Source organism: Pyxicephalus adspersus, chromosome 5 (genome assembly GCF_032062135.1).
Source record: "Pyxicephalus adspersus chromosome 5, UCB_Pads_2.0, whole genome shotgun sequence".
Taxonomy (NCBI): Eukaryota; Metazoa; Chordata; class Amphibia; order Anura; family Pyxicephalidae; genus Pyxicephalus; species Pyxicephalus adspersus.
In genome coordinates this window covers 129986752-130014138 of record NC_092862.1, presented here as the reverse complement: position 1 = coordinate 130014138, position 27387 = coordinate 129986752, and the positions used below count along the sequence as shown (strand labels likewise).

At 36.8% G+C, this 27387-nt stretch overlaps 1 protein-coding gene across 1 annotated transcript in view; it reads left to right on the top strand.

The window, feature by feature from the left end:
• GPR158 (G protein-coupled receptor 158) overlaps positions 1-27387 on the top strand; it is a 124763-nt gene that overhangs the window by 76337 nt on the left and 21039 nt on the right. Inside the window, exon 5 of the mRNA XM_072412708.1 lies at positions 4617-4685. Coding sequence (XP_072268809.1) covers positions 4617-4685 — 69 coding nt within the window. The remainder of the gene's footprint in view (positions 1-4616; positions 4686-27387) is intronic.

Here is a 27387-nt window from a genome sequence, read left to right as displayed (position 1 = left end):
CTACTTATACTGTCTTGTTCATTCTCAAGCCCTACTTCTTCAAAATACACGGGTTTTGTACACTGAAACGAAAATGGCTAACAAGCCTGTAGGCTGTAGGTTGACTCTCTCTGCTGTGAAACAGCAATTTGGAATTTATAGCTGACCCAAGGTTAAAAGGGTATCATTTACTATTCAAAAACAAGGAATTCTATTCAGCAATAGTGATGGATGTTTGACATGCAGGTCCTTTCTCATGTAAGAAGAAGGCCCTAAAATTCTTTCCACAAGATTAAACAAAAAAAGTCCCAAAAGCCAGTGTCTGTCTTTTTAAACCTTCTTGCACCTTTTCTATTTTTAAAGGCCTTGATTGAAATTCTCAGTAACGTGTTAGTGAATATAGCAGATCATTTTATGTAAATAGAAGCATCTGCAGGAAAGTAATTTCCATATCTTTTCCTTCATGCTTGGTGCAACGTCTCATATAGTAACTGCATTAAAACAATGACAGAAAAAATAGTTATTAATGAAATGACCTCTGTGGAAGTCATGGAGCAGACTTTAAGACTGCTGGCTCACTACAAGAATCTGCGGTTAGTCTCCACAGCAACACAAAATGAAATAATCATTGCCGAGATCAATGGATCCTTGAATTCAGTATTCTTGATGTTAGTAATACTGTGAGTTTCAGATCTATCATTGTGGACAGTAATTTGCTGGGCCTGGTTTATCAACGTTCTTCAACACTGGAGGAGATAGACTATCATAGGAGAACCTGGTAATACAGCAAACCTGGAATGGATTTCTTAAAAATCATTTGCTATTAACTGAAAAATGTTTTCAATCCTGGACCTTCTTCTCCAGTCTTGGGGAGCTTTAACCCCCCTAGCGGTATTCCCGAGTCTGACTCGGGGTCGATTTTACATGCAAAAAGCGGTATTCCCGAGTCAGACAGGCTACCTAAAAGCAGATTAAAAACTCACTTACCTTTTTCCGTCACTGTCCCCCGGCATCTTGCTGGTCCCCGCAGCTCCTGGGGACATGTCTGCCTCCTCCAATGTCCAGCCGCGAAGTACAGAGACATCCTACGGGGATTCCCAGTGACGTCGGTGCATGGGTTCGTGCAGCCGGGACTTAGCGGTGGGAAATAGTTTTGGATTGGATTCAATACAAAATAGCTGTATTGAGCCCAATACAAATAAATATTCATATAATATATATATATATTTATATTATATATATTATATATGCTGCTGTACAGTTATATTACATTATACATGGTGGTGCGGCCGGGACTTAGCGGTGGGAAATAAATTTGTATTGGATTCAATACAAAATAGCTGTATTGAGCCCAATACAAATAAATATTCATATAATATATATATATATATATATATTTATATTATATATATTATATATGCTGCTGTACAGTTATATTACATTATACATTATTTTTGTATTTTTTAACAGATTTTTTTAAAGTTTATATTTTTTAAATTTATTAACTATTAGACATGTGTCGGTGAGTTATGTCCAAGAATTGTAGGTCCAAAATGTAAAATACATTCCATGCAAAAAAATGTACCGCTTTTCGCATGGAAATACGGCCAGAATCAGACCGCTAGGGAGGTTAATAATTTAGGCCCAATGAGTGATCCTAGACATCTGCCCACCAATAAAACCTCTTGAAATAACTTTCCGGTCTTCAGGGTACCCCTTCTATAATTACTATATCCACAGCTCACACTCCATTAGTGGCGTGGTCACTGGGGGAAATGTTTTATTGCTGGCCACTAGGAAGAATGTCACCCTTACAGATAGCCAGAAAGATTATTGAGGTCAGTGGTAACTGCTCACTGCTCAAGGAATCCCAAGCAACCCAGGAACCTTAAGTTCTAGAAGATAGTGTGTGAATGGCATCAAAGAAAACAACCAGAAATGATGCTTTACTGACATATTTGTGGAACCCAGCATTTTCCCCAACCATTGTACCCCAAAGGAACCCTTGAAATGATTTTAGGTCTTTAGATCTTAGCGATCAGTGGGATTAACATGTGTTCTTATAGTGGTGGTTGGAATGCCATCTTAACAGACTGTTAAATCAATTATTGGTGTCCAGGTGCCATAGTTCATGGGACTAGTAGTATGTCTTTTACAGTTTCATGGACCTCGAAGTAGATCTACCAGATAAGTACCCACATCAGGATATATCTAAATGTGTGAGGCAAAGAGCTCACTTAAAGCTCTCAGTAACTGATTTTTATTACAGAATCATATAGCAGAAGGTATTTTACCTGGGGGAAATGTATTATTTGTAAAATATGGTGTGCAGGATAGAAATACATTTGTTTAATTTGTATGACTCCAGGGTGGTTAGACAAAAAGGGCTTAAAATAACATTAGATTATTAAGATTGATATAAATCACTGACTGATGTGTTTTTGCTGTAGGTGAAAAATATATTCGTTACAATCAGATAAGTTGTTTTAGTGTGTCTGCCTTAAAGGGGTTGGGATATGCTTTTGTCATTGCAATAAAAAAGAAATGCACTGTAAAAACCCATATATGCTAAATAACATAAAACACACAAAACCATGCAATGTACAATAATGTGTATGTCTATCCAAAACTTATTTTGGTTTTGGAGGTTTTAGATGAGGGAAAAGGTAAAACTCCTTCCTCCATTCAAGAAATTTTCCTTCATGTCCTATCACAAAGACTCAACCAAAAAATAGTAAGAGGAAATCTGATAGGGATTCTTCTGAACAGTTGACCATGGCATAGTTATCTACATCAGAAGATTTCTCTTTACCCCTTGTATTGGGGATAACCTTGGATTTCTCACCTTCTTTCAAGGTGCCAATTGTCAACACTGCGAATCTTACTAGAGGATCTAACCCTTTTCCAATTTATGCAAAGCTAAATAAAAAAATACCTAAAGGGTACACTTTAGAGAATTTTCCTAATAAAAGTTTTATCACATCATATATGAGAAGGTGAGGAGAAATCCGAGGTTATCCCCTGAACAAGGGGTAAAGAGAAATCTTCTGATGTAGCTTTGGCTAGTTCAGCTCTGTATAGTACAGAAAAACAGAAAAGAATAGTTAGGAACACACATGGAAAGTAATAGACCCTATCTCCAGTTGCAGGTGGAGTATAATATGAAAATTTATCATATGTTTCCCTGGCTTATATATATGTAGACTACTTTGCAGAGGAAAAAAAGAAAACAATTCCTTCGCGCACTTACCCACGTCATCAAAAATATGAACAAACTGTGTTACTGATAAAACCCAGTTTTATATTGAATTCTGTAGGATGAAGGATATTTTCATTACCTTCATCTCAGTATGACCTTTAAGGTTGCAATGATTGTGTACATAATTTTACTGAAAGATGAATTGTTATGAAGTGATCAATCTTTATTTCTGCCGAGGTCTGTGTCATTCTCTTATGCTCTTGGTGACGAGCTTCTGACCTTTTAAGACAGTCATTAGCAGAATTTTTAATTGGGGAGTATACGGTGATATCAACTGTACAAGAATAACATTTTTATACTGTTAGTGAATGCCACCCTGTTCCATTGTGGCTGCTGCCATTTTCTTCCTTTATCCCTTCTTTCGTTGGCCATCATGATTGGCTGGGCCAGGATAATGTAACTCCCATGCAGGTGCATAGCAGTTCATTCAGTCCCTGTACTTGCATAGGAAACGAGGGTGTGCTGGGTATCCGGGCAGCCAACACTGAGCTGCTTAGATGAGACATAGATTAGGCAGGTAAGAATTTTTATTGAAGAAAGCACATCAACTGTTCCTTTCTGCTATAAAGCCCTGCCTGATTCAGTTTTTTAAAATTAAGTCCACATTAACCCTGTTTCTCACGCATTCAATGTTATGTCTGTCTATCGATGTTACAACACCATACCACATGCATATAACTGTTGGGTTCTGAAATATATAAAGTCTCTATGGAAAGGAATATATGTTTCATTGTTGTATCAGGACAAATTAGGTTCATTGGGTCTGATTTAATAAAGCTCTCCAAGGCTGGAGAGGACACACGTTCATCACTGAAGCTGGATAATCCAGCAAACTTGTAATAGATTTCCTTTGTCAAGTCATTTGCTATTTGTTAGCAAATATTTTTAATCCTGGACCAGATGCATTCCAGGTTTGCTGGATCACCCAGCTTCACTGATGTTTCCTATCCAGCCTTGGAGAGCTTTAATAAATCAGGCCCAATAAGACTATAAGAATGTGTAACGTACATATACTCCCAACCAATAAGCAGTCTGCTCTTTAATAAATCAATTTGAGTAATGCAAAATCTGATTTGCTGTGATAGGTCATTCTACTTTACACATTGCCCCAAAATATTGAAATTGGAATTGTAATTGCCCCAAATATTGAACCTAATACAAATTGCAAAGGTTGTTTTGAGAAGGATCAAACTGTTTCCAATTACAAGGGTGTAGATGATGCCTTGTAAAGTCAACAGCTCATTAACGAGTTATGCCAACGTTACTTTTGGGTTAAAAGATCACTTGTGTGCACTAATATCCCATTCCTATTATTGAATCCTTCAGAGAAAACTAATTCAGTAGTCGTTGAAAGTAGTCTTTTTTTTTTTGTTTACAGAGTGTTAGAGCATCTGGACTGATCCTTCTGGAAGCCATTTTGTTTGGATCACTTCTACTCTACTTCCCAGTGAGTACCAAAATCCTATGATTTTACATCTGGATAATACTTGTTCTTTATAAAATGGTGTAATATAACAATGTTTGGTAAATAAATGTTTACATTTCATGTGTATTTTTTGAACTTTGTTATAAAAATAAAAATGTTTAACTTTTGTTATTTATTACTTGATTGTTTAACACAAAATGATTGGAGCTGCTTCTTTTTTTGAGACACCATTAGGCCATGTAATTTGGTGGCCATATTTTGAGTACAATTCTCCACTTTAAAGTTGACTTTAACTGCCAATATTGACATACTCATAAAGAGGTATATCCAAAAAAAAAGAAAAAAATTCCCTGAAAGAAGATACACATGTAGTAAAAAAATGGTGACTTGTAGTGAGATTAAGGGCCATTTCAGACTTGCAGTTGACAGCAACATTGTACTGCAGGCTCAACCACTCTCTCATTGTTGATTGTCCTGTGTTTAGGGGCAGTGTTTGCTGTGGGGTATTGGCACAGTTCCTGGTGACATGTAACTTCTGGCTATGCCGCTGCTTTTTCTCCTTCGATAAAAGAACTTGGGCAATGAATTAATGGTGCAGTTTGTCATTCTTGGTTGCAATAATGATCCACCTGATTATAGCTTCTTAGAAGTGTAACTTTAGTTCTGCTTTAAAGAAGTGGGAGATCCTGGATATTTGTTGAACGTATGCTTAAGCCACATACACACTTGCAAATATAGTCGTTGGAAAGGATCTTTCACAATCCTTTCAAACGACTAATATTGCACGATGCATGAACGAGTGCTGTACATTCAGCACCGTTCTGCTCTATGCAGAGGGGAGGGGGAGAACGACGGAGCGGCACCCTGCTGAGTACTCTCCCCCTTCCCTTGCATTAGGATCGTTCGTCGTCCATCATCTGTGGATCCACCAGGACCGTGGTTTGGATGCTATACACACTTCAGATTCTCGTCCGATAACGGCCCTGAGACGATAATTGGGCGAGAACCATCGGAAGTGTGTACGTACCTTTACCCTTTGTTTATTATGAGAGCCTTGGTTTGCTATTACTCTTAAATAAAAAATTTCAATGACAGTGCTTATGTTACCTCCATCTTCTTTTTTACTTGTAGCTTTTAAGGCAGATTGTTTTTGGATCAAGAATGCATTCTTGAATTCCCTTTATTGGGAAAAAAATTGTATTTTAGAGACAAGGTATGGCAAAGAATTATATAAAGCACTGAATGTGACCAATTAAAAGACTTGCAAGAGAATGGCATTATGAATCTAGTGTATGCTCTATTCTATTATAATATGTTATAGGAATGGGCCTGACATTTAGATATGACATTTAATATGGCCATATCCCTGTATAAATAGCTGCTGCCTGTACATGGTATGATCTAGCTTTGGGAATTGTGTGGCCTATTAAAGGTTCAGCAGGAAAAAAAGTGAAGGTAACACTAGGCTAATCTTTCAATACAGCTAATGATGAAAAACAAGCCAGACCAGTGCTTTCCTTCCAGGCTACTAATTATAATCAGTCCTTTATAATTACTTTCTAATTACCATTATGAGCTGTAACAGTGAAAGTGGACACCTCTGTTTAAAGCTATAGATACCAGTGGGAATATCCGAGTACAGTAGTTTGGAAATAAATTAGTAGTGAATTATAATTACTTTATTAAAAATTCCATACCTTGATTTCACTTTTCCCAAATAACTTTTTGTAAAATTGCCCAGTGTTGTATTGATAAAGGGGCAAAACAGGCTTTTGCCCACCAAAATAGGAGACACAAAACATTTATTGGTAATGGTACACTGTTCACCGATGTCCTAAAACTGCTCCTATTATGGTCTTCATGAACCTCAAACCACAAAGATTCACCCAATGATAGTAATCCTTATTTTTAGTCATGTGTCTATAATTTTGACATTTCTGGATTCTCTTTAAAACATAGATCAGTTGGAAAAAATCATCTTAGATACCCTTTTCCTAAAATGGTTTAGTTCATGGAAAGTCAGCACATAATATTGGTAGCCTTTAATTTAAGATTTTTCCTTATCAGAGTTGACACTTGTATGTTGTTTTCTCATATAATAATATAACGGGGATTTCGGTTAAGTGACTAATTAATTAAAAAATGAAAAACTCGTGTGACAAACGTATTTTAGGAGTCGACTCATGTGGGAGTCTGAGTGGTAAGTGGTTCTTCCAAGCAAATTGTTTACAATCAATTGAGCTATGGGAACTTTTTTATTCTTTCAGTGGTAGGTCCACTTCAAAGTATTCCACTTCAAACATATGTGTAACCCAAAGCATAGAATGACAAATGTATAAGGAGGGGATCTCTGATCTATGTCAGGGCTGGTTTAGGAGATTTTTAAAGGACCCCCCAATATTGGGTATAATAATTTGTCCTTATTATCTGAGTGAATCATATTTTTAGATGTAAGATGTTTGGTATCTAAATATGTTTTACATTTTATTAAAACATTGCAGTTACCATGATTTCCTTTGTAAAATAATTTTATTTGTAAATTTGCTGAATTCACTACTCCAGGAGCGAAAGAGTTACTGCACATTGCGTATAAACAGATTTCTAGAAAACAATGGGTTGTCTGATGTTTATGCATGTTGACTGTGCTGGAAAATGCAGCAAGATGCATGATAATGCATCTGGAGGGAAGGAGCCCCTGGCAAACCAGCAGCTGAAGAAGGCGTGTGGTCCCTTTCATCATCTGCCTTGCAAGATTCTTTTATTCCGCATCATCCAAATTATTATTAGATATAAACCCTAGGCAGATATAAAGACACAAATAAAATAATTTCTGTAATCAATAATATATTCAATAATTTCTAATTAAATGTGTTTTTACATGTGAGCAGTGTAAGTATTTCAACTTGAACTGGTATTGTCCCGCAGTCTATGTATAGCAGGGCTGGGGTGTAAGATAAAGAAGCATTACAAGGAGGCAATTATTTCATGCACTGAATGAAGCATGTTTTAGGGAGACACAATGAAGTAACAGATAAATCAGCTCATCAGTGTGCCGCATCTCCTCTCACTGTCCAGTCACAGACTAAGAATGATCAAAGAGGACCTGGGCTTGGAGGAGTTGGTTTGATTATATTGGCCATCTGATTGAGGACATCTAAAAGCAGAAAAAAATACTTGAAAGAAATACTTTACCTGTTTGCAGCAAAGTATGTTTTGTTTTTTTATATATTGCTATGGTCTGCTCATTGTTATCTTGTTCTGTTTGACTTGAATTATGCTTTAATCCAGTACCCATAATCCCTGATGAAGGGAGGGTGGGGTATCCTTTAAAATTCCTAAAAAGCGTTGGCCAATTTTGAATAACGTGTCTGAATAAAATCAATATACTTAGAGCTGTTAAAAAAACTTTTTTTGTACTGGAGTCTGCATTAACTTTTTCAGAAGTTTCATGCAGCATTTCATCAAAATACAACTTTTTGCCACTTCTATTAAAAACAGATGTAATAAAGAAGACAGATCTACACATTTTTTTGAATACTGCCAATTATGTTATAATTTTTTTTTTGCATGCAGCGAGGTAATAATCAAAATTGCCCTTGCTAGTTGCCATTACAGCAGGACCACCATCAGAAATTTCTGAGCCCCATACTAGGGATGCTTCCTGGGGCCCCCTCTGCCATGTCTAAAAGTATAAGCATTGCAAACGTCAAGGTTTTTTTAAATCAGGGCCAGGTATAGAATTACCCCTTGCCCACCTCTGATGGCAGCTCTACATTGTAGACTATGTAGGTCCAAGGACTGTTAACATTGTAATTAAAATAGTTTAATCCTGGGTTTACACTTTAAATTAAGATTTGCAGATATTTATGCTTATGAAATACATAAGGAAGCTATTTTGAGCCAGGCTTAAAGCTCAAGTTCTCTGCTGATTGGGGAGCTCTTACTATGATTCTGGTATGGTTCTGGTGGTATGGTTGGACCTATGCAGACAGACCACTGCTTCCATGCAGAGTACAAGGGTCCTTTTTTTTTTTTTCAAATTTTTTTATTTATTAAAGGACATGAACAAGTACAAAATTATGGTGACATCTGAAAAACATGAACTTTGAAAAAGAACACTTATACATATCCATTTTCAACTGAAAAAAGGAAAGTAGAAAAAAAAAGGAACTCCAACAAGATAGTTGTGTGGAGCAAAACAGTTAGAAGAAAAAAGAAATGGAAAAGAGAAGGGAAAGTAGAAAAAAAGAAATAGGGGAGAGAAAAGAGTTAAGAATAAAAAAAGGGGTATAAAATACAATAACAAAAACACAAACAAAAACAACATATACCAGCCCTTATTAGACCATAAACCTAAATAGGATATATATCCGATATATTTTCATATATGTTTTGTTTTGAGATAAGGCAAAAATTCTTTCATATGAGCAATGATCATTAATGTCTTTAACAACTTCGACAATCATAGGTACGTTCAAACTTTTCCACCTACGCAAAATAGACAACTTGGCGCTCAACAGAACATGAATAACAACTGGTCTAGCCGACATAGGTATTATGTCCAGGTCTAAATGAAAAATCGCTAGTTCAGCCTTAGATTGAATATGAATACCAGAGATCTCCGAGATAAAGATAAAAATGTGGTTCCAGAAGGATCGAATTTAAATACAACTCCATAGAATATGATATAGTGAACCGGAACCACCACATTCTCTCCAGCAAAGATTTGTGCCAGATGCCGAAAAGTGCACCATCTTGGCCAGAGCAGGATACCAGTGGTTCACCACTTTCTGATACATATCCCAGTGGTCTGCACATTTAGTGGTTTGATATGTTGCATTTAATGCAGCCATCCAAGAGCCATCAGGGATAGTCGCATTAAGTGCTAATTCCCACTTTCGCATCGCTGAAGATTTACAAAATCCTAAATTGGAGCTGAGTAATCTATAAAATCTGGAGATACCTCGAATCCTGAAGCTAAGTTAGTGAAATAGAAAAAGACAGACTTATCAATAGGGAGTCTATCCGATAAGTCTAAGTTCAACAAACAATGTCAAATTCTCATATAAGTAAAAAATTCTGTGGACGGCAAGTTGTAAATCTTTTGCAAAGACTGAAAAGTTTTAAATTTTTTGAAAAAATATAAATCTTTAACGTTAGTAACTCCAGATTTATACCAAGAATTGAGATTTAAATGCGGTATAAATACTTCCAGAATTCGCAAATCTGGGGTAATTGGCATAGTCGTTAGCATATTTGGGTCATAAATTGAATATTTACCCCAAACTTGAAGAGTGGCTTGAATGGTGGGATAATCATTATGAAACACTTGATACCCCATTTTCATAGCTAATAATAACCACTGAAAGTAGGAGCATTTGAGAAAAGACAATTCCATTTCCACCCATATTTTACCAATATCACTAGTCCACCAATGCTTAATTTGGGACATAAGAGATGCAGCATAATAAAACTGAATACTAGGTAGTCCCATTCCTTCAAAATTCCTTTCTTTAATCATGGTTGAATAATTACAACGCGGTTTTTTATTAAGCCAAACATATGCAGAGAGATATTTTTGCGCTTGAGTAAAGAATTTAGTAGGTACTAGTATACAGACTGTCCGAAATATATACAAAAACTTTGGCAAAAGGAACATCTTGAATGCTGCAATCCTAGATTTCCTGTTTTCGAAGACCTAGCAATTCCGCTGGCATAGATAGCAGAAGCTTCTTATAATTACATTCATACAGAGATGTAGTATGAGCTGGCAAAGTTATACCCAAAAATGAGATAGATGTCATTTCCCACATAAAAGGGAATTTGGTACATAATTGGTCCACAACGACTTTAGATATATTTAATGGAAGAATGTGTGACTTGGACATGTTAAGTTTGTAATAGGAAGCTTTACTATATTGTTCAATAACATCCAAGACCACATTCAGAGATGTCAGAGGTTGAGCCAATATTAACATGATATCATCTGCGAATAAACTAATTTTATGCTCCCTACCTGCTATTGACAAACCTCGTACAAGGGTCCTTTTTGATAGCAGGGAACAATCTTTCCCACTCAAGCTGTGACTGCTCTTAATAGAAATCGAACTTTAGGTAGTTGCACAAATAAGATGCAAGGGGAGTTCCTCTTTGATTTCCTTTTTTCTGCCTATGGTAACACTTCCATTTCCACTATGCATAAAATGTAACTTTTGTTATTAAATTATTATTTATAACATGGCACCTTGCAAGAGCCACTCATAACATGCACCGCAACCATCTGGAAAACTGGCAAATTCATACTGATTGGTTGTTACAGCAATACAGACAGACCATTTCTTATACATCTCAATGAATGCAGTCTATGTATAGCAGGGCTGGGGTGTAAGATAAAGAAGCATTACAAGGAGGCAATTATTTCATGCACTGAATGAAGCATGTTTTAGGGAGACACAATGAAGTAACAGATAAATCAGCTCATCAGTGTGCCGCATCTCCTCTCACTGTCCAGTCACAGACTAAGAATGATCCAAGAGGACCTGGGCTTGGAGGAGTTGGTTTGATTATATTGGCCATCTGATTGAGGACATCTAAAAGCAGAAAAAAAAAAACTTGAAAGAAATACTTTACCTGTTTGCAGCAAAGTATGTTTTGTTTTTTTTATATATTGCTATGGTCTGCTCATTGTTATCTTGTTCTGTTTGACTTGAATTATGCTTTAATCCAGTACCCATACTCCCTGATAAAGAGAGGGTGGGGTATCCTTTAAAATTCCTAAAACGCGTTGGCCAATTTTGAATAACGTGTCTGAATAAAATCAATATACCTAGAGCTGTTAAAAATCCTTTTTTTGTACTGGAGTCTGCATTAACTTTTTCAGTTTCATGCAGCATTTCAACAAAATACAACTTTTTGCCACTTCTATTAAAATCAGATGTAATAAAGAAGACAAATCTATACATTTTTTTGTATACTGCCAATTATGTCATATATTCTTTTTTTTTTGCATGCAGCAGAGTAATAATCAAAATTGCCCTTGCTAGTTGCCATTACAGCAGGACCACCATCAGAAATTTCTGGGCCCCATACTAGGGATGCTTCCTGGGGCCCCCTCTGCCATGTCTAAAAGTATAAGCATTGCGAACGTCAAGCTTTTTTTAAATCAGGGCCAGGTATAGAAGTACCCCTTGCCCACCTCTGATGGCAGCTCTGCATTGTAGACTATGTAGGTCCAAGGACTGTTAACATTGTAATTAAAATAGTTTGTTTAAGATTTGCAGAATATTATACTTAAGAAATACATAAGGAAGCTATTTTGAGCCAGGCTTAAAGCTCTAGTTCTCTGCTGATTGGGGAGCTCTTACTATGATTCTGTCGGTGGTATGGTTGGACCTATGCCGACAGACCACTGCTTCCATGCAGAGTACAAGGGTCCTTTTTGACAGCAGGGAACAATCTTTCCCACACAAGCTGTGACTGTTTTTAATAGAAAATGAACTTTAGGTAGTTGCACAATTTTATTTTATCTGTATTTAGCTGGATTAAAAAAAAAAAAAAACAATTGAGCTTTGGGGATGTGGTTATGAAAATAGCCATTCTTGCAGTGGAAACTTCATAACTTGCAGCAAAGTGTTTGATAAAAAGGATGCAAGGGAACTTCCTCTTTGATTTCCTTTTTTCTGCCTATGGTAACACTTCCATTTCCACTATGCATAAAATGTAACTTTTTATATTATTATTAAATTATTATTTATAACATGGCACCTTGCAAGAGCCACTCAAAACATGCACCGCAACCATCTGGAAAACTGGCAAATTCATACTGATTGGTTGTTACAGCAATACAGACAGACCATTTCTTATACATCTCAATGAATCAACTAATCATCGCAGTACACGATAAAGCACATTTAGGGGTTGTCTTATTCCTTATTCTCCGAAGATCCACCCAGCCTTCACGGCTTCAGATATTGATGTGTAACTTCTAGCAAATAGATAAATAGAGTAACTAGGCTGTATGTATTATAAGGCTAAGACTTTTTTCAGACATGCGGTAACCCACAGTGGTTTACCACAAGCTCAGCCACGTTCCCAGCTGTTCCCATTCATTGGGAACCTTTTTGTGCACACGTTTGCCATTCAGTTGTGTTAGTTTGCTCGATATGATGTGGTCCTGGTTGTGACAGCATCTGGCTGCCTTTGAGTGGCCAGTTGCCTCCATTGTCTTAAATGGGGTGGAATTTTGGAATGCCTCCCCATTCAAGACAATGGAGGCAGCAGTGGGCTGCCATTGAACATGGTTGCATCGCAGTTGTTGCTAGAGGACTGGAGATGACCCATAAACTACACCTATTAAAGGGGGTAAAGTGGAATGATCCCTGTATGCGAGAAGCCGAACCCTTAGGGTGGATCAAATTATTAAAGAATGAAAACTTACACTATAAGCTCAACAGGGAGACTGATTTAGCGAGAAAATATAGTGATCAACTTGAATGGATTAATTGCACAGAATTCATACTGAAGTATCAACTGTGCATCAATTTTGGTGTTTGGTAGTCCAATGATATTGTATTAGTCACATGATATTGTATTACTTCATATGATATGTATAAAATGTGTATTAGTTCTCTATGACTAATAAAACATTAGATTGTTTTATATATTATTCGAATACAGTCATAATAAGCCCTCACTTACCACATGCTCCCCTTTGGTGTAAGCTTTTATCCTTTAATTATGTAGCCACACTCAACTGCATTGCAAAGCATTCTTAAGACGGTGCAGTTTCCTTTAAAAATTGCTTTCAGGTGCATAGGAGTGCCTGGAAGTGGCTAACCAGATAACTCTCCCATTGGAAAAAATTTAGTGCACGTGTTTGTATTACAGTTGCGGCGCTTTGTGGGTGGTTCCTGGACTCAACATGTAGCTTTGGGTGGCCTAGGAACAGCCTTCTACTTCTATTGACTTGAATGAGAATGTTTGTAACCACATTGTAGATGATAACCCATAATTCTTTGCAATGCAATTCAACTTACTGAAACTGCATTCAACTTCTCAACACAGCATTGGCTGTCGTTGACTCTAAAAAACAAATTAGCAGTTGCAAAGGGAACCCAAGAGAAGTTAACCATGCGATTTTACACTACGTGTCTGAAATCACCCTAAACCAGTTGATATAAATGTGCAGTTGGCTAATGGGGCTTAAAGGGATGATTTCTATGTCGCCCTCTGCTAAACTTAGGAATGACTCCTAATTTTTTGGTACAGGGATGGACAACCGATTTGCAAAAACCCTCTACTTTGTTTCTGTCTTTTTAGTTCTTTTTAGCCTACTTCACCATTACTAAGTATTACATTGGGTCAGTCCATTAGCCCGTCTGTATAGAAGCCTGTAAAAAAAATTTTCTGATCATTTCTGATAAACCTGAAACATATTCACAATAAATGGACATATATAGACATATGTGATAAATTCATTGGAAGTTTTTATTGAGGCTTTACAAGCTGAATAGTGTCACAGTGTCAAATGCCTGGATGCTTTTCATGCACTAATACATATTCGTTTCTTAATGAGGAATCAAAAGCCATGGAAAGTTGAACATTTCAACGGATCAAGTCATGTTTCCACTTTTATCCTGGGAGGGACTTTTTATCTGTATACTATGCTTTGTAAATTTAATACATATATTTTGTTATATTTCTATGCCTCTACATCATCCTCCTTAGCACTTCTGTATTGGCCAAGTTCCAGATCAGTTTGACAAGCTTCAACACTTCTAGATAGACTAACTATACTGATCCCTGTTGGCCCAATAATTTAACAGACAGACTTACTGACAAAAAGTCAAGTGTAGAAAGCAGGAAAGGGCAGGACAGCTTCTACTGTATCAGAAAAGTTTTACGGCTTTGTCAGAATGGCCAAGAATTGGAGCAAGACAGACTCATTCAGGAGATTGTTAAGTATGCAATTAAGCACATTTTAAAAATGCAGCAGTTTAAATTTAGATGTTTTAAGCTAGTAAAGTGTTTTCCCCCACAACACAATGTAGAAATAAAGGGTGTTCCTGTGAGTTCCTGGAGAAATTACGGCAATATGTCTGCTCCCCATGAGGACAAAAAGGTGCATTAAAAGCTGCTGCAGGCATGTGCATCTCTTTGTTCCTGCACTTTTTGTACCTGCAGCAGTGTTGTTCTTTTTTCCCCAAGTGACATTTTACTTTATTTTAGTAATGGAAACATTTCCTCCACCCACAAAATCTTATTTTTACTCTAAACCTTCACTGGCAATCACTTGCTTTGCAGGCTATTGCAATGTTCCATTATAATAACTGACTCTGAAATTCCACAGCCCAAGATGATCCCTTGTTGTAATGACCCCTTACATGGGCACATCTGCTCAGAACCACAAACTATTTCATTCCAGCTTCCCCATTAATTATGTCCCTGAGTGTGTTGTGTTGAAAAGCAGGTGATGTTTTAATAAGTGGCTTGCTTGTCAAGAACTATAATTAATTAACCGAGTTGCACTATTTATTAGATCTGTATGCTGATACATAATATGGTTGATCCCAGGGAAGGTTGGCAGTATGTCTACTTTAAAATAGGTGACAGATTGGAGGAAGGTCCGTTGGCAGTTCATAGCTGTGTAGCTGTATATAAGGAATTCTCTGGCAATTTTTTGATGTTTTAAGATCCGGTTGAAGTATATATAAAGGTAACATGTTTTTTTCTTAATTTTGGTTACAGTAGGGTATAGTAAAACCCCTAATCAATTTTATATTGTGTATTATCAGTGTTTCATTGGGGTTTTCTTCACAGAGATCTTTCCAAACCAACATAAATTATCTCCTAAACAGTTGTTACTAAGTATTTTCGTTGAAATTTGCCCCAACCCCATTTTGGTTTTTGACAGAGCGGAAAAGATGTATTCTGCTGTTTATTTTATTTGTGGTGTTTGTTCCAATTGGGTCAATTTACTTTCACTCCTTTTCAGGACAGGAAATAATGGTAAACTCTGTCCGTCAGTGTGGGATGCTGGTATACCCAGCACATTTCATCTTCCCCTGTGGCTGCAGGAACTCCCATGTGCCTGCGCTGGAGTTGTCATCCCACCTTGGCCAATCAAGGTGGTTGAAACCAAGAGAAGGATAGGAAAAAAGATAGACGTGCCCACAATGGAGTGGGGATAGGAGAGTGTATTTATTGTCTGTCTTTTCTGTATTAAAGGACCTGTCTGGTTGCAATTTTTTATTTCCAGTTCTTTAATGTCTTAGTTAAGGATCATGGAAGACATTAAAGCCTACCTAAACTTAAAATTTTCACTTCATATAAAAGGGTAGACAACCCTTTTAATTAAAGTAAAAATTCTGTTTGTGTTTTTTTTAAGTGTAACACTTAAAAAAAAAAAAAAAAAAGGTGCAGCACCACCCCTAAATTGTCGATCGCCTAGGTGATCAAGAATGAATGGGAGTGCAGAGCCTCCAAGGATAACTACGTCACGCATCCCGAGAGGGTCTTGGCTGCTCCTTGCTTGGGCATGCGCAGATGGAGCCCTTTTAATAGTAGGGGGAAAAAAATTGCCAATTTCACGCATGAACAGGAAGATCAGCAAGTTTTTCCCCAATCTACATCACCTGATTTTGCGCCTGCACAGTGATCCGGTGACCTAGGAAGAAGAATGCGGAAAAAGAGAGAAGAAGATGGCGGTGCCTGGGGCTCCCTCTGCACCAGGCCGAAGAGGGATACCGGGATGATGCCGGACCCGATGGAGGAAACCTCCCGTCGAGCAGACTGATCCGCGGGATTGAAGGTAAGTGAGATTTAATTGTTTTGGGTTTACTTCTGCTTTAAACAAAGGCTCTGCTACAGGCTGCTGCAAGAACATTTTCTTTCTTTTATCATTAAACGCCATTAGATAATGATCTCTATTATACCTGATAGTGAAATATTAGTAATTGAAAAAATGTGGTAATAACACTAGTTAGTAAAATTGAAGTAGCAGATGGTTAGCAATATAGGCATCCAGTCAAAATTTGCTTCCAGATCAACCCATTGCTGACATTTCTCTGGACAGTCGTCAACAAGTAAGGGTTATTCTTTCTCCCCTCCTGTTGAAGTTTTCCTATGACCAGCTTTAGCTGGAAAATACGGTAGTCTTCTGTTGCATGCTAAAATTCTGGGCAACCTGCCACTTATGGTTCAGAGTGTGTAGGTTAGACACAGAGATATAGGCTCAGCGGTGTTGGTTCTTTGAAACTGAGAACACATTTACTTTTGACAGGCTTTGATATAGGTTCATTCAGAAGTTGGATATGCTGACTCCATTGGGATTAAGATAAGGAAATAGATGAGAAGACGAGTGCCAGCATTGCAATTAGAGGCATTCAGCAGGTAGGCTGCCTCCCCTGAGTTTAAATGCAAACTTTTCTTTCTTAACTGGATTGAACCTTAAACTAGAATATTTTATACATTTCCTTTTTTGTCAAGCTGCTATAGCTGTCCTACTTGCTATTTTTGTGAATCAGGTCAAACATTTGCACATATGTACCTACAAAATTCAATTGAAATAAATGTAATAGAAACATTCCTTTTTCATCCTCTAGCAATTGCTGAGGGTTACATACACACACAATTATTTTCCTGATGCTTCAGTTTAAAATCTAACTAAAGATGATTCTTTTATACAACAGAACATCGGTGTTGAAATGAAAAGCATTCCTTTCTTCTTCCAGGAGAAAGAAAAGAGAAAGTCATGTTAAATGCAGAGATCCAGACTGCTGATTTTAAAAATGTGCTTCAAAAAGGAGCAAAAAAGTATTACCTGGAAAATATAAACAATGTTGGCACAGCAAGAACGTTAAAATAAAACAAAGGAAAAGCATGAAAACTCTATGAACATTTAGTGTTCAGTTCCACAGCTCCCAGTGTATAGATCACACCTATATAATCAAATGCAGGCAGTAAAAAAGTTTTTTTCATTGATGTTGTACTAAAAGACATTATATATATATATATATATATATAGTATATATTGTAAATTTATTGGCTTATGAAAAACGCAACAGATTGTATGAAAACCAGCTTTCTTTTAGGAATGTGAACAAAACTATTCCAAAGCAATAGCATTATCAACATTTTGTACATAAGGTATGTAAGTCTAATCTAATAAAGGCATCCACATAGTTGGTGGTCATAGTAAAAATGTCTTTGCATTATTGGTCAGTGGGAGCAAAAAATGCCCATGCATTGGCAGTTAGTGAGAATAAAATATCAGTACAAGTTAAATATACTACCCGACACTCCCACATCCGCTACCTGTTTTGTGGAAAATGTTTTTGGGAGTAACATAGATCATAATTTTCCCACTTATTGGGCACTGGTGCCAGTAAGAATAATGAAACATCCCCCTGGGGCACTTGTTACAGTGGTTTAATGAAAAAGAGTCCCACACTGCTTCTTGTTAGCATAGAACTATAAAGCCATCATAGATTGCCAGGCATTGTGTTGTGTGGTGTTCCAGCACCTGGAACTTGCTGCAACTGTGCAAAGCAGCTCTTCAATAATGACCTGCATGATTATGGATTGCTAATACCGAACTTTAGGTTTGCTTTAATCGAAAGCTCTGGCTCTAACTGAACAGGGAAGTGAGGAATATCCGCAAAGAAATCACTGCTACACTAGAGGAAGCAAGGGTCCCACTCTTCAGCTCATTGGCATGAGAAAGGCTTTTCTTTTTAGGATATGGCTGCTTTCTAAAGAAATATAGTAAATATATTCAGCAAATTTAGTTGGGCTTTAAAGTGATCCTAATGGATTTTCTAGATTTACCACAGTTGTAGTTGTACATGATAAAACCTTTTTAGTTCTTTGGAATATTTGATGTTGATTGGATCTCCTGCTTTTACATAATTTGCAACTGAATGCCAGGAGCCCAGGTATACTAACTAAAGACTTCAGCAATAATTGAGGTCATTGTAAGGGAAACACAATTGCAATATTAACATATACCTGTTAAAGGGAATGATTCGCTGCTATAATTGTTCTTACTTCCTAAATAATATATCATGATTAGACATGGTACACTGAATAATATAAATTATTAAATTCAATCTGACACACTACTGCAAGTTACACTTGAACTTTGTTATGATGTTAGCCTTTTGTTTAATATTTAGTGTGTGAATTGTATTCCTTCGTTCGGTTGTGGCTTGTGTCAGGTTAGGGTCATAATGGAAAAGTAGCAAAGGTTTCATAAGAATGTGAAAGGGAATGTATAGTGTTTTTATGTGCATTTTATTTTTTTATGTGCAGGGCAAAAACACACTGAACAACACTTTTTTAGATTCACTTGTACAACTGCTTGTTTACACAAGTATCTAACTGGTCAACCACAATCAACAACCTAATGCACTTAGGCATGTAGACATTGTCCGGAAACTGGCTGAAGTTCAAACAGAATATCCAGATGTTTGGTAGAAAGGTGGTTAAAATGACTTTAAATGCTGCATGCTTGGTGCCAAGTGGGCTGGTTTGAGTATTTCAGAAACTGCTGGTTCACTGGGATTATGTAGTAAGTATCATTTAAATGCCGTAGCCTATCTTAGTTCATGTTGTTTCCTTTATGACTGCAGTGTACTCATCTGATGGCTACTTCTAGCAAGATAACATGCCATGCCCTGAAGTTCAGATCCTGTCAAACTGGTTTCCTAAACATGACAGTCTCCAGATCCTAATCCAGTAGTGTACTCTTTCTTGGTAGAAGAGGACATTTGCAATATGGATATGTGCAGCCAACAAATTACCAGTTGCAAGGTGGTATCATGCCAGTATGGTCAAAAAAGTTTCCAACACCCTTTTGAATCTATGTCAAGAAGAATTATGGCAGTTCTGAAGATAAAGGAGGTCCAACCCGGTACAGGCAAGATGTACCTAATAGAGTGGACAGTGGGCCACTAAAAACCATAGGCCCTCTAAGGTCCTAATGACATGAAACACACAATTATCTGATCATAGCTACTTAACATAATTTATTATACAGTAGAACCTTGGCTATCCGGCACCCATGGGGAAAAGTGTAGTTAGTTCCTTTTTCCTTTTTTCAGCCATTCATCACTAGACTTGAATTGGGAGTCTTGTTCCCATTTACCTCAAGTGTTGAATGGCTGAGAATAGGGAAAACCCGTCATCAGGGTTTCCCTTTTCTCAGCCAATCACAGAGCAGAGCAATCAGCAGAGCTCTGCCCTGCTCTCCTGACAGCTCCCCTCCCCTATTGCTCCCGCAGCCCTAGGGGAGCTGTGATATGTGTTCTTGGATGCAGAAAACATGCCAAAGCTTCACTAGGGCTGCAGGAGCAATCAAGAAAGCGTAGCTGTCGGTGCCAGTTATCTGAATTTTTTGGTTATCTGAGTTCCAGATACCCAGGGTTCTACTGCATATATTATACATACATATATATATATATACTACATTTAGGTAGAAGTGCTGCTTCTAAAATTCACCCTTCTTAGTTTTATAGTTCTTAATGCAAATAAATAAAGCAAAAAAGCCTATACATCTAAAATTTTTCTGGTGGTGGAACATGAGTCCAGATTCTTGGCATTAGGTATCTGGTCTCAAATAAAAGTATTTAGGAAATTTATATTCAGACAGAGGCAGCCATTGAGCAGCAATGCATAAGTAGCTCTGCACCCCTTTAGGAGATCCAACCTGACCAGTGACTAAACTTTAATCATGTACCAGAGCATAAGATTCTATATAAAAGGTATTGTACCTGCTGTACCTGAATAGATGAGATGTCTAAGATTCGTATACTGTAGGTCTGCTTTAACAAGTAATCCTAAGCTAAAGTCTCCTGGTCCATTGGCTAATAATTGGTTAAATTTTCTTTCCAATGTTTTATCCTCTGGGTTTTCCCAATAGCAACTTTATAAAAAGCATTCTGGCCTTCTGTCTTCCGAAACTGTTATCTTAAGGTTCCAGTCAGTTTTAGAAATCCCCAGAGTTTCAGTATGCTGTATCTAATAACATTTAAACATTGGCTGCATTCTATTGATATTACAGCTTTGACTTTCATAACCTCCACAAGACAGTCGAAGAACAGCAAGGTTATAGACCCTTGTTAAAAGGTTTTTAGGATAAAGTTACACCAAAATAAAATATTATTGAGTTTGAGTTGTGGTTAGTAATAAGTAAATAACTTAATGTGCATAGAAATATGATTGGAGTTCAGGAATGATATGGAAACACTACTTTTAATTCAAGCAAAATAGTGCCTTGATGGATTTTGTGGAGCTGCTTTTAATTCTGCTCATTTGTCATTTTACTATTTTGCTGTATGAACTTTTGTAGGTGTTCCCACCTGCAGCTGGTCAAAGCTGAGGGGTACCATATATACTCAAATATAATCTGATCCAAATATAAACCAAAGTATCTACTTTTACTAGAAAAAAAAGGAAAACCACATTGAATGAGGTATATAACTAGGGCATAAAAATGTGTTCACTGTTAACAGTAATCATCAGAAATGACAATAAATCTATTGTAAATAAATACTTCAATTGTATGTTATTTTGTAAAACCTTTATTTAAAAGAGGAAAAATCAAAATTACTTGGGCTCATTCTGTATTTCTCCCCCTGCCCCTTTTTAGAGGTTAAAGTGTTTTGCACTTGTTAGTTTTGTATGATTGGTCACTTTCTCTTGAATAATCTTTTGTACATTATTGTTGGCCACCAGTAGATGGTGCTGTATCTTCATATAAAGTGTGTAAGAAACTGTACTATTGTCCTCAATGGCAAGAGTTTGTAAAGCACTTTACTGGAGGATACATCGCCATCTTGTAGTGTAACCAAGATGCTTTTTCTAATGGAATTTTGGTTTACACTCAAGTATATGCATTATCTATTAAGATAATTATAAATATTTCTAAATTATATGTAATATAAAATATTTCTAAATCCCTTTTCCTTGTTTTTTTTATTTATATGATTACCTAAATAAATTTTAGTAAAGCTCCCATCCATGACACTCCATGCTTGGGTTTCTTAAAGAAAAAAGCCTTAAACTACCTATACTCATGTCTAAACATATTAATAAATACATTTTCACTCTTTATTAGAGGAATTGGAGAGGGACTTTCTGCAATTCTGTTCTTTTTTTAGAACAATAGGTGCAGTACAAAGTGTATTTCTACCCAATAATGCTTATTTACCGGAATACACATACAATTAGTGACAAATGCCACTTTTTAGCACTAAACAATATAAAATAATAAAGAAAAAAATTTTAGCAGCTCCACTACTGAATTAGGTCATGTTGTATTTTGGGATTTCAACAACCGTAGACAGGAAGTTTTTAAATAATGAAGTTTTACTGAATATACAACCAAACACACAGTATTAAAAGAACCTAAAAGAACTCTTTGTTTTGACTTTCCAGTTGATTCTACATTGCTGCTGTTCGCTGTGTAAGTGGAATACATGTGCGTGGTGTTTGGTCGCTTCTCAGTGGGTTAAAGACTCCTTCAAGCGGAAAAAGCTGTGTGACCTACATACCCTCTCCTCTTGCCGCTGTTAGCATAGTGATATTTGCTTTCTGAAATATCTTCCTCTTATGCCCTCGGAGCATTGCGGAAAAATGTGCCCATTAAAACATGAAAAGACAAACATTGCATATTCCCAAGACAAAACCCCTTCTGCTTTGAATTTCTGTAATTCAGTAACATTTTAAATGATTTTTTTCATAACTTACATAACTGCGTTATCCTCCCTTGTGCCTTAATCCCATTCATATGGCTGGTGGTTTGTGACTGCCGTTGACATCAGGTAGGAATAGCACCTTGTGGGGCTGCAAATGAGGCTCATCAATAGAATTTGATATAAGTTACTGCTCATATACATCAGTACAAGAGACCTATAGCTGCATTTTAGTTAGCAGTGGAGGACACAAAGGCTTATTTTATTTAAAAATCTTTTTGTTCTTAAAAGAAATATACAGTGTACAACCCTATAAAAAAAGAATACTGCCTGAAGACTTCTGAGTACAGGTTGTCCCTGGGTTACATAGGAGGTAAGGACTGCAGGTTTGTTCTTAGGTTGAATTTGTATGTAAGTCGGAACAGGTACATTATTTTTATTAAATGCAATTGGGCCAGATGTTTGTCCTAACATATTATTAGGCAGTGTGGTGTCAGTGTGGGGGTCCTCCTGGTCATTAAAGAGTTACAAGATGTTGCAGAGGAGCTCAGTCCTTAAGATCACCCACAACCTCTGCTGTGTTTAGCAAAAGATTTCATCTGCAAGTCATGCAAACCGCCCCTCCCCTCATCAAGCCTCTGTCCTGCACAGGAACCAGCAGGTAAGCCCCGTTCGTATCTAGGAGTCATCCGTATGTCGGATGTCTTAATTTAGGGACTACCTGTAGTGATAACAAACTATATGTTCGCATAAACCAGACTATGCAGGCTTCAATTACTGAATATGTAAATTCATAGCATATATAAAAATGTGTTTTTGTGATGATCATTTTTAAACCTACCCAAAAAATAATAAAGTAATAGTAAAAAAAAATATTTTATGCAACAAAAGTACATTTTATTAATTCTAGGTCAAGTGGGATGGATGTTTGTAGTTGAAAGATATAAGGAACACTTGGGTGAAGACGCAAATTTGTTGATGACATTATTAATTTGTTTATAGGTTGGGTTCTGTTTGTTTTCATATACAATGAAAGTGTAATTATTTGTGCATAAAAACAAACTAGAGCAACTTAGTAAACATATAGGGAATGCTACCAGTTGTTTGTCGATCTTTAGGCAGGACTAAAATCTTTGTTTGCCTTCCTCTGGGTGCTGCTGGGTCTAAACATTGCACTAAACATGACTATCATTGCAATTCTGCTAGTTTTTATTCCATAATCAACAATATTATAATCTATGCTTAACTTTGATTTTTTCTTCGCTAGCATTAATGTATTGCGATTAAAAGGTTATATAGATTACGTTCATTAGTTTATGGTATAATGTATATAAAAGTACAATTATGGCTGTTTAAATACAAAAACACCTATTCACAAAAAATATATTGGACCTGGATCTGAATAGGATTTTTACAGCCAATAGCAGGAATTTTGAACTAATATATACCTTAGCATTGTATAGTGCTTTAAATTTCCTTTTACTCTCATGTCTGGTACCCCTGTCATCAAAGGGTTAAACTGCAATTGGCTTAGTTTATGGGGAGTTTCATAAAAAAAAGGAGACCAAGAAAAAAAGAGACCAAAACCAAGGGAAATTAGATGGGATAAGGAATTGAGATGAAATGAGAAAGGGAAAAAAACAGCTAAACTGTGAGCCGAGGATGACCGCCCAGCCTACACTCTGTGGGTGTGGAGATGTCATCACTGTATATCTAGAGTAGTTAATTTTATCTACAAATAATTATTTATTCTATCCTGATTTGAACTTACTATCAGAAAAATATAATGAAGAGCTATAGGAAAAAATGTAGTTTTTTTAGAATGTTCAGGCTACAAAAATAATGAGAAAATAGAGGAATGAGGACTGCTAAAGTGAAGAATGCAGATTGTACAAAAAAGTAAACAATTGCCTTCTTTAGCAGAGTGACATAAAGTACAGAGAATGGATGTCACAGTATGATGGGATTTAGAATCAAAGACCAACCAGCAGGTCCACCGAGCCGCCGCTTTGACCCAGAACATTCGTCTTTTTGACACATGAATGGATGAAGAAGTCAGATTGTCAAATTTTTTAGACAGCTGTCATGTGTTAAATGTTTCACTGAATATTTAGGAAAATCAAACACAAGCTTACACTCTGACAAGTCAAAAAATAAAATCATTCAGTGAATTCCTAAAGCTGTTTGGGTCAGGGTATGTTAAAAAAAAGGAAATTCTATCCAGTTTGCTTCTAATGTTTTTTTAAACTTAGGACAAAAAGATATATCTATAGCCTTGGATGATGCTTCAAGGAACTGCGCTATATTACAACAACATGCACATAATGGTACCCAACTCATAACCTCCTCACATGCACCACTGCAAGACTTTTCTAGAGCCGCCCTGACTCTCTGGAATGGTCTTCTTCGTCCTATTGGGCTTGCTCCTACTTTCTGCTCAATCAAAAGGATACTCAAAGCCTATTTTTTCAAACTTACCCATCTTCTCCTGTCTCTTAAAACCCTCACTACTTCCCAACACTCCATATCTCCCCTTCTATTGTGTGAGACTTCCCCCACCTCCTAGATTGTAAGCTCTTCTGTGTGGGTTTCTCTCCTCCTTTTGTGTCACTGTCTGTATCTGTCTGTCATTTTCAACCCATTTTTAATGTACAGCGCTGCGTAATATGTTGGCGCCATATAAATCCTGTTTAATAATAATAATAATAAAAATAACTGCTCCCATTAAATGGGATTGGTTGGGAAAATGGTTTAATTTGTGGTACAACCCTGTGCTCAACCGCAAGTCTGAAATAGGCCTGATACAACAGTAACAACTACATAAATTGTAAATTATGTTAGTGGTCAACAAATGTAAGAACTAAGAATGAAAATAAGAGCCATTTGGGTGGGGCAACTAAAAGTGATACCATTACCTACCCATTCAAGACACAATAGAAATGTTGCCAGTAAGGTATACTCACAAATCCATGCTCCCTTACCATGGCGGCAGAAACCCACCTCGGGTAAGCTCTGGCTTCATACTGCAACTGATTTATTAAAGCTCTTCAAGACTGGAGAAGATAGGCTATTGTAGGAGAACATGGGTGATTCAGAAATCCTGGAAATTAATTTGCTATAAGGTGGCAACATTTTTCGATTCTGGACCATATCTATTTCAGGTTTGTTGGATCACCCAGGTTCACCTATATTCTCCAGTCTTGGAGAGCTTTAGTAAATCATGGCCACTGTGTCTGAGCCTATCCAGATGTATAATGTTATATAAAACAACTCTCTTTTGGATCTTGTTCCTCCGCCATCTGTGAAAGGAGAATATAGCAGACTGATAAGCTCATCTCTTTGTCACTCTTCTCTCTTCACTATTTCCCGTACTGAACACTGCAGCACAACTGACTGTTTTCTTGTTCTGCCGTAAAGGGTATTGCAAGAGGCTGACACAATTCAAAAGTCAAATGCATTTACTTATACTGCTTTTATTTACTGTAATACATTTACCTATTAATAAGTACAAACTGCACTAATTTGTGTCGCTTTTTATCTGCCTGAAAAATTTAGCTTTTATAGCACAATGCAACTAATTATTATAGTCATTAAGACACCAAGACAGGATGTTCAATCACTAATGAAGAAACCAGATTGTTGTATGTGTGAAAATTCCAAATGATTTTTTATATAGCTTACTTTACATTAATGTGCAAAGACAGAATCTATTTCTGTTTCTTAGAATGATAACACTTCCTTTCCTTACAGCCCCAGAGTTTCAGATAAAAAAGATTATTATCGGCTATTGTGTTACGTCTTGTCATTCCGCACTCGACTTCCAGTGGATGTGAGCTATAGGACTAGACATATTGTCTTGTGGGCTATGCTTTAACAAATTGAGTAGGAGTTATTTGGCACAAGGAAAGTACAAAAGACCCCTTATAAATGGCAGGACATTGTATTTATTACATTCAGACTAAAACTTTCATTGCACAGTTGCATGAATTAAGCTACCGTTTTGTGGCCACAATCAACAGGTTGGATAAGGAATCATTCAGTTTTGAATAAAGGATTAAAATATTAGTTACTCAGGAGATTTCTTTTAAATTCTGGGACTTTGTTAAAGCGATCTCTGCATTTTAGGCACTCCTTTAGATACATGCTATATCTCTACATTCATTTCTATTGGCATTCTATTTACATTATTATGACATATTACAGTAAGCATAGAGCTATAATAAGATGTGTTCCCATCGTCTTCCTGGAATAGGGACTCCCATTTGTTTCAGCCCTACCCAGGGGCATGTAACTGATAAAATTACAGCAAGAATGAGGCAACATGCTGTCTGCTTTATATACAGATCTATTTTTTAATTCCACAGAAAAGGAATCAGGAGGAAATAGATTATTTCATGTTTGCTGAACTCTATTAACAGAAACCCATTTCTTCTGAACATGCCAGGCACTCGCTCACAAAAAAAAAAAAAAAATGTAAATTTGAAGGTTTCGTGTTGCCTATCTTACCCTGCAGCCTTAGGCAAACATGCATATGAGCCCTGTATTTTACTGATCTATGGCTTTACCCCATCCATCTTGAAAGAAACAGGACACCATTGCTCTATATAAAGTCAGAGAGGACATGGTACTGCCATGGCAAAGAATAGAGATGTTCACATTGATCTTCCATTAAGGTACTACTAAAGTTTACAGGTAAGTAGCTGTAAATCTGCAGTGTGATGGCCATGTCTGCCTGATAGTTAGTCTGATGAGATTCAGAGTGAGATTCAGTGCTCACTGTTCTCATTGCTGGAGAAGAAGCTGTTTTAGAGGGCAAAGGTTGTTTGAACTTATCCCCTGTACTCAGACTGGGTTGGCTTACCCGTTATTTCTGCAAATGTTTCACAACTTTCCAATTGTTCCAAATAAAGAAAGATAAATTGGTATTGTAGGGCAGTCTTTTTCTGTGTTTAGGAACAACTAGTGGTACAACGTTTACTTGAAACAATGAGTGGTGCTCAAAAAAGGCGAGAGGAGAAACATAACTTGTC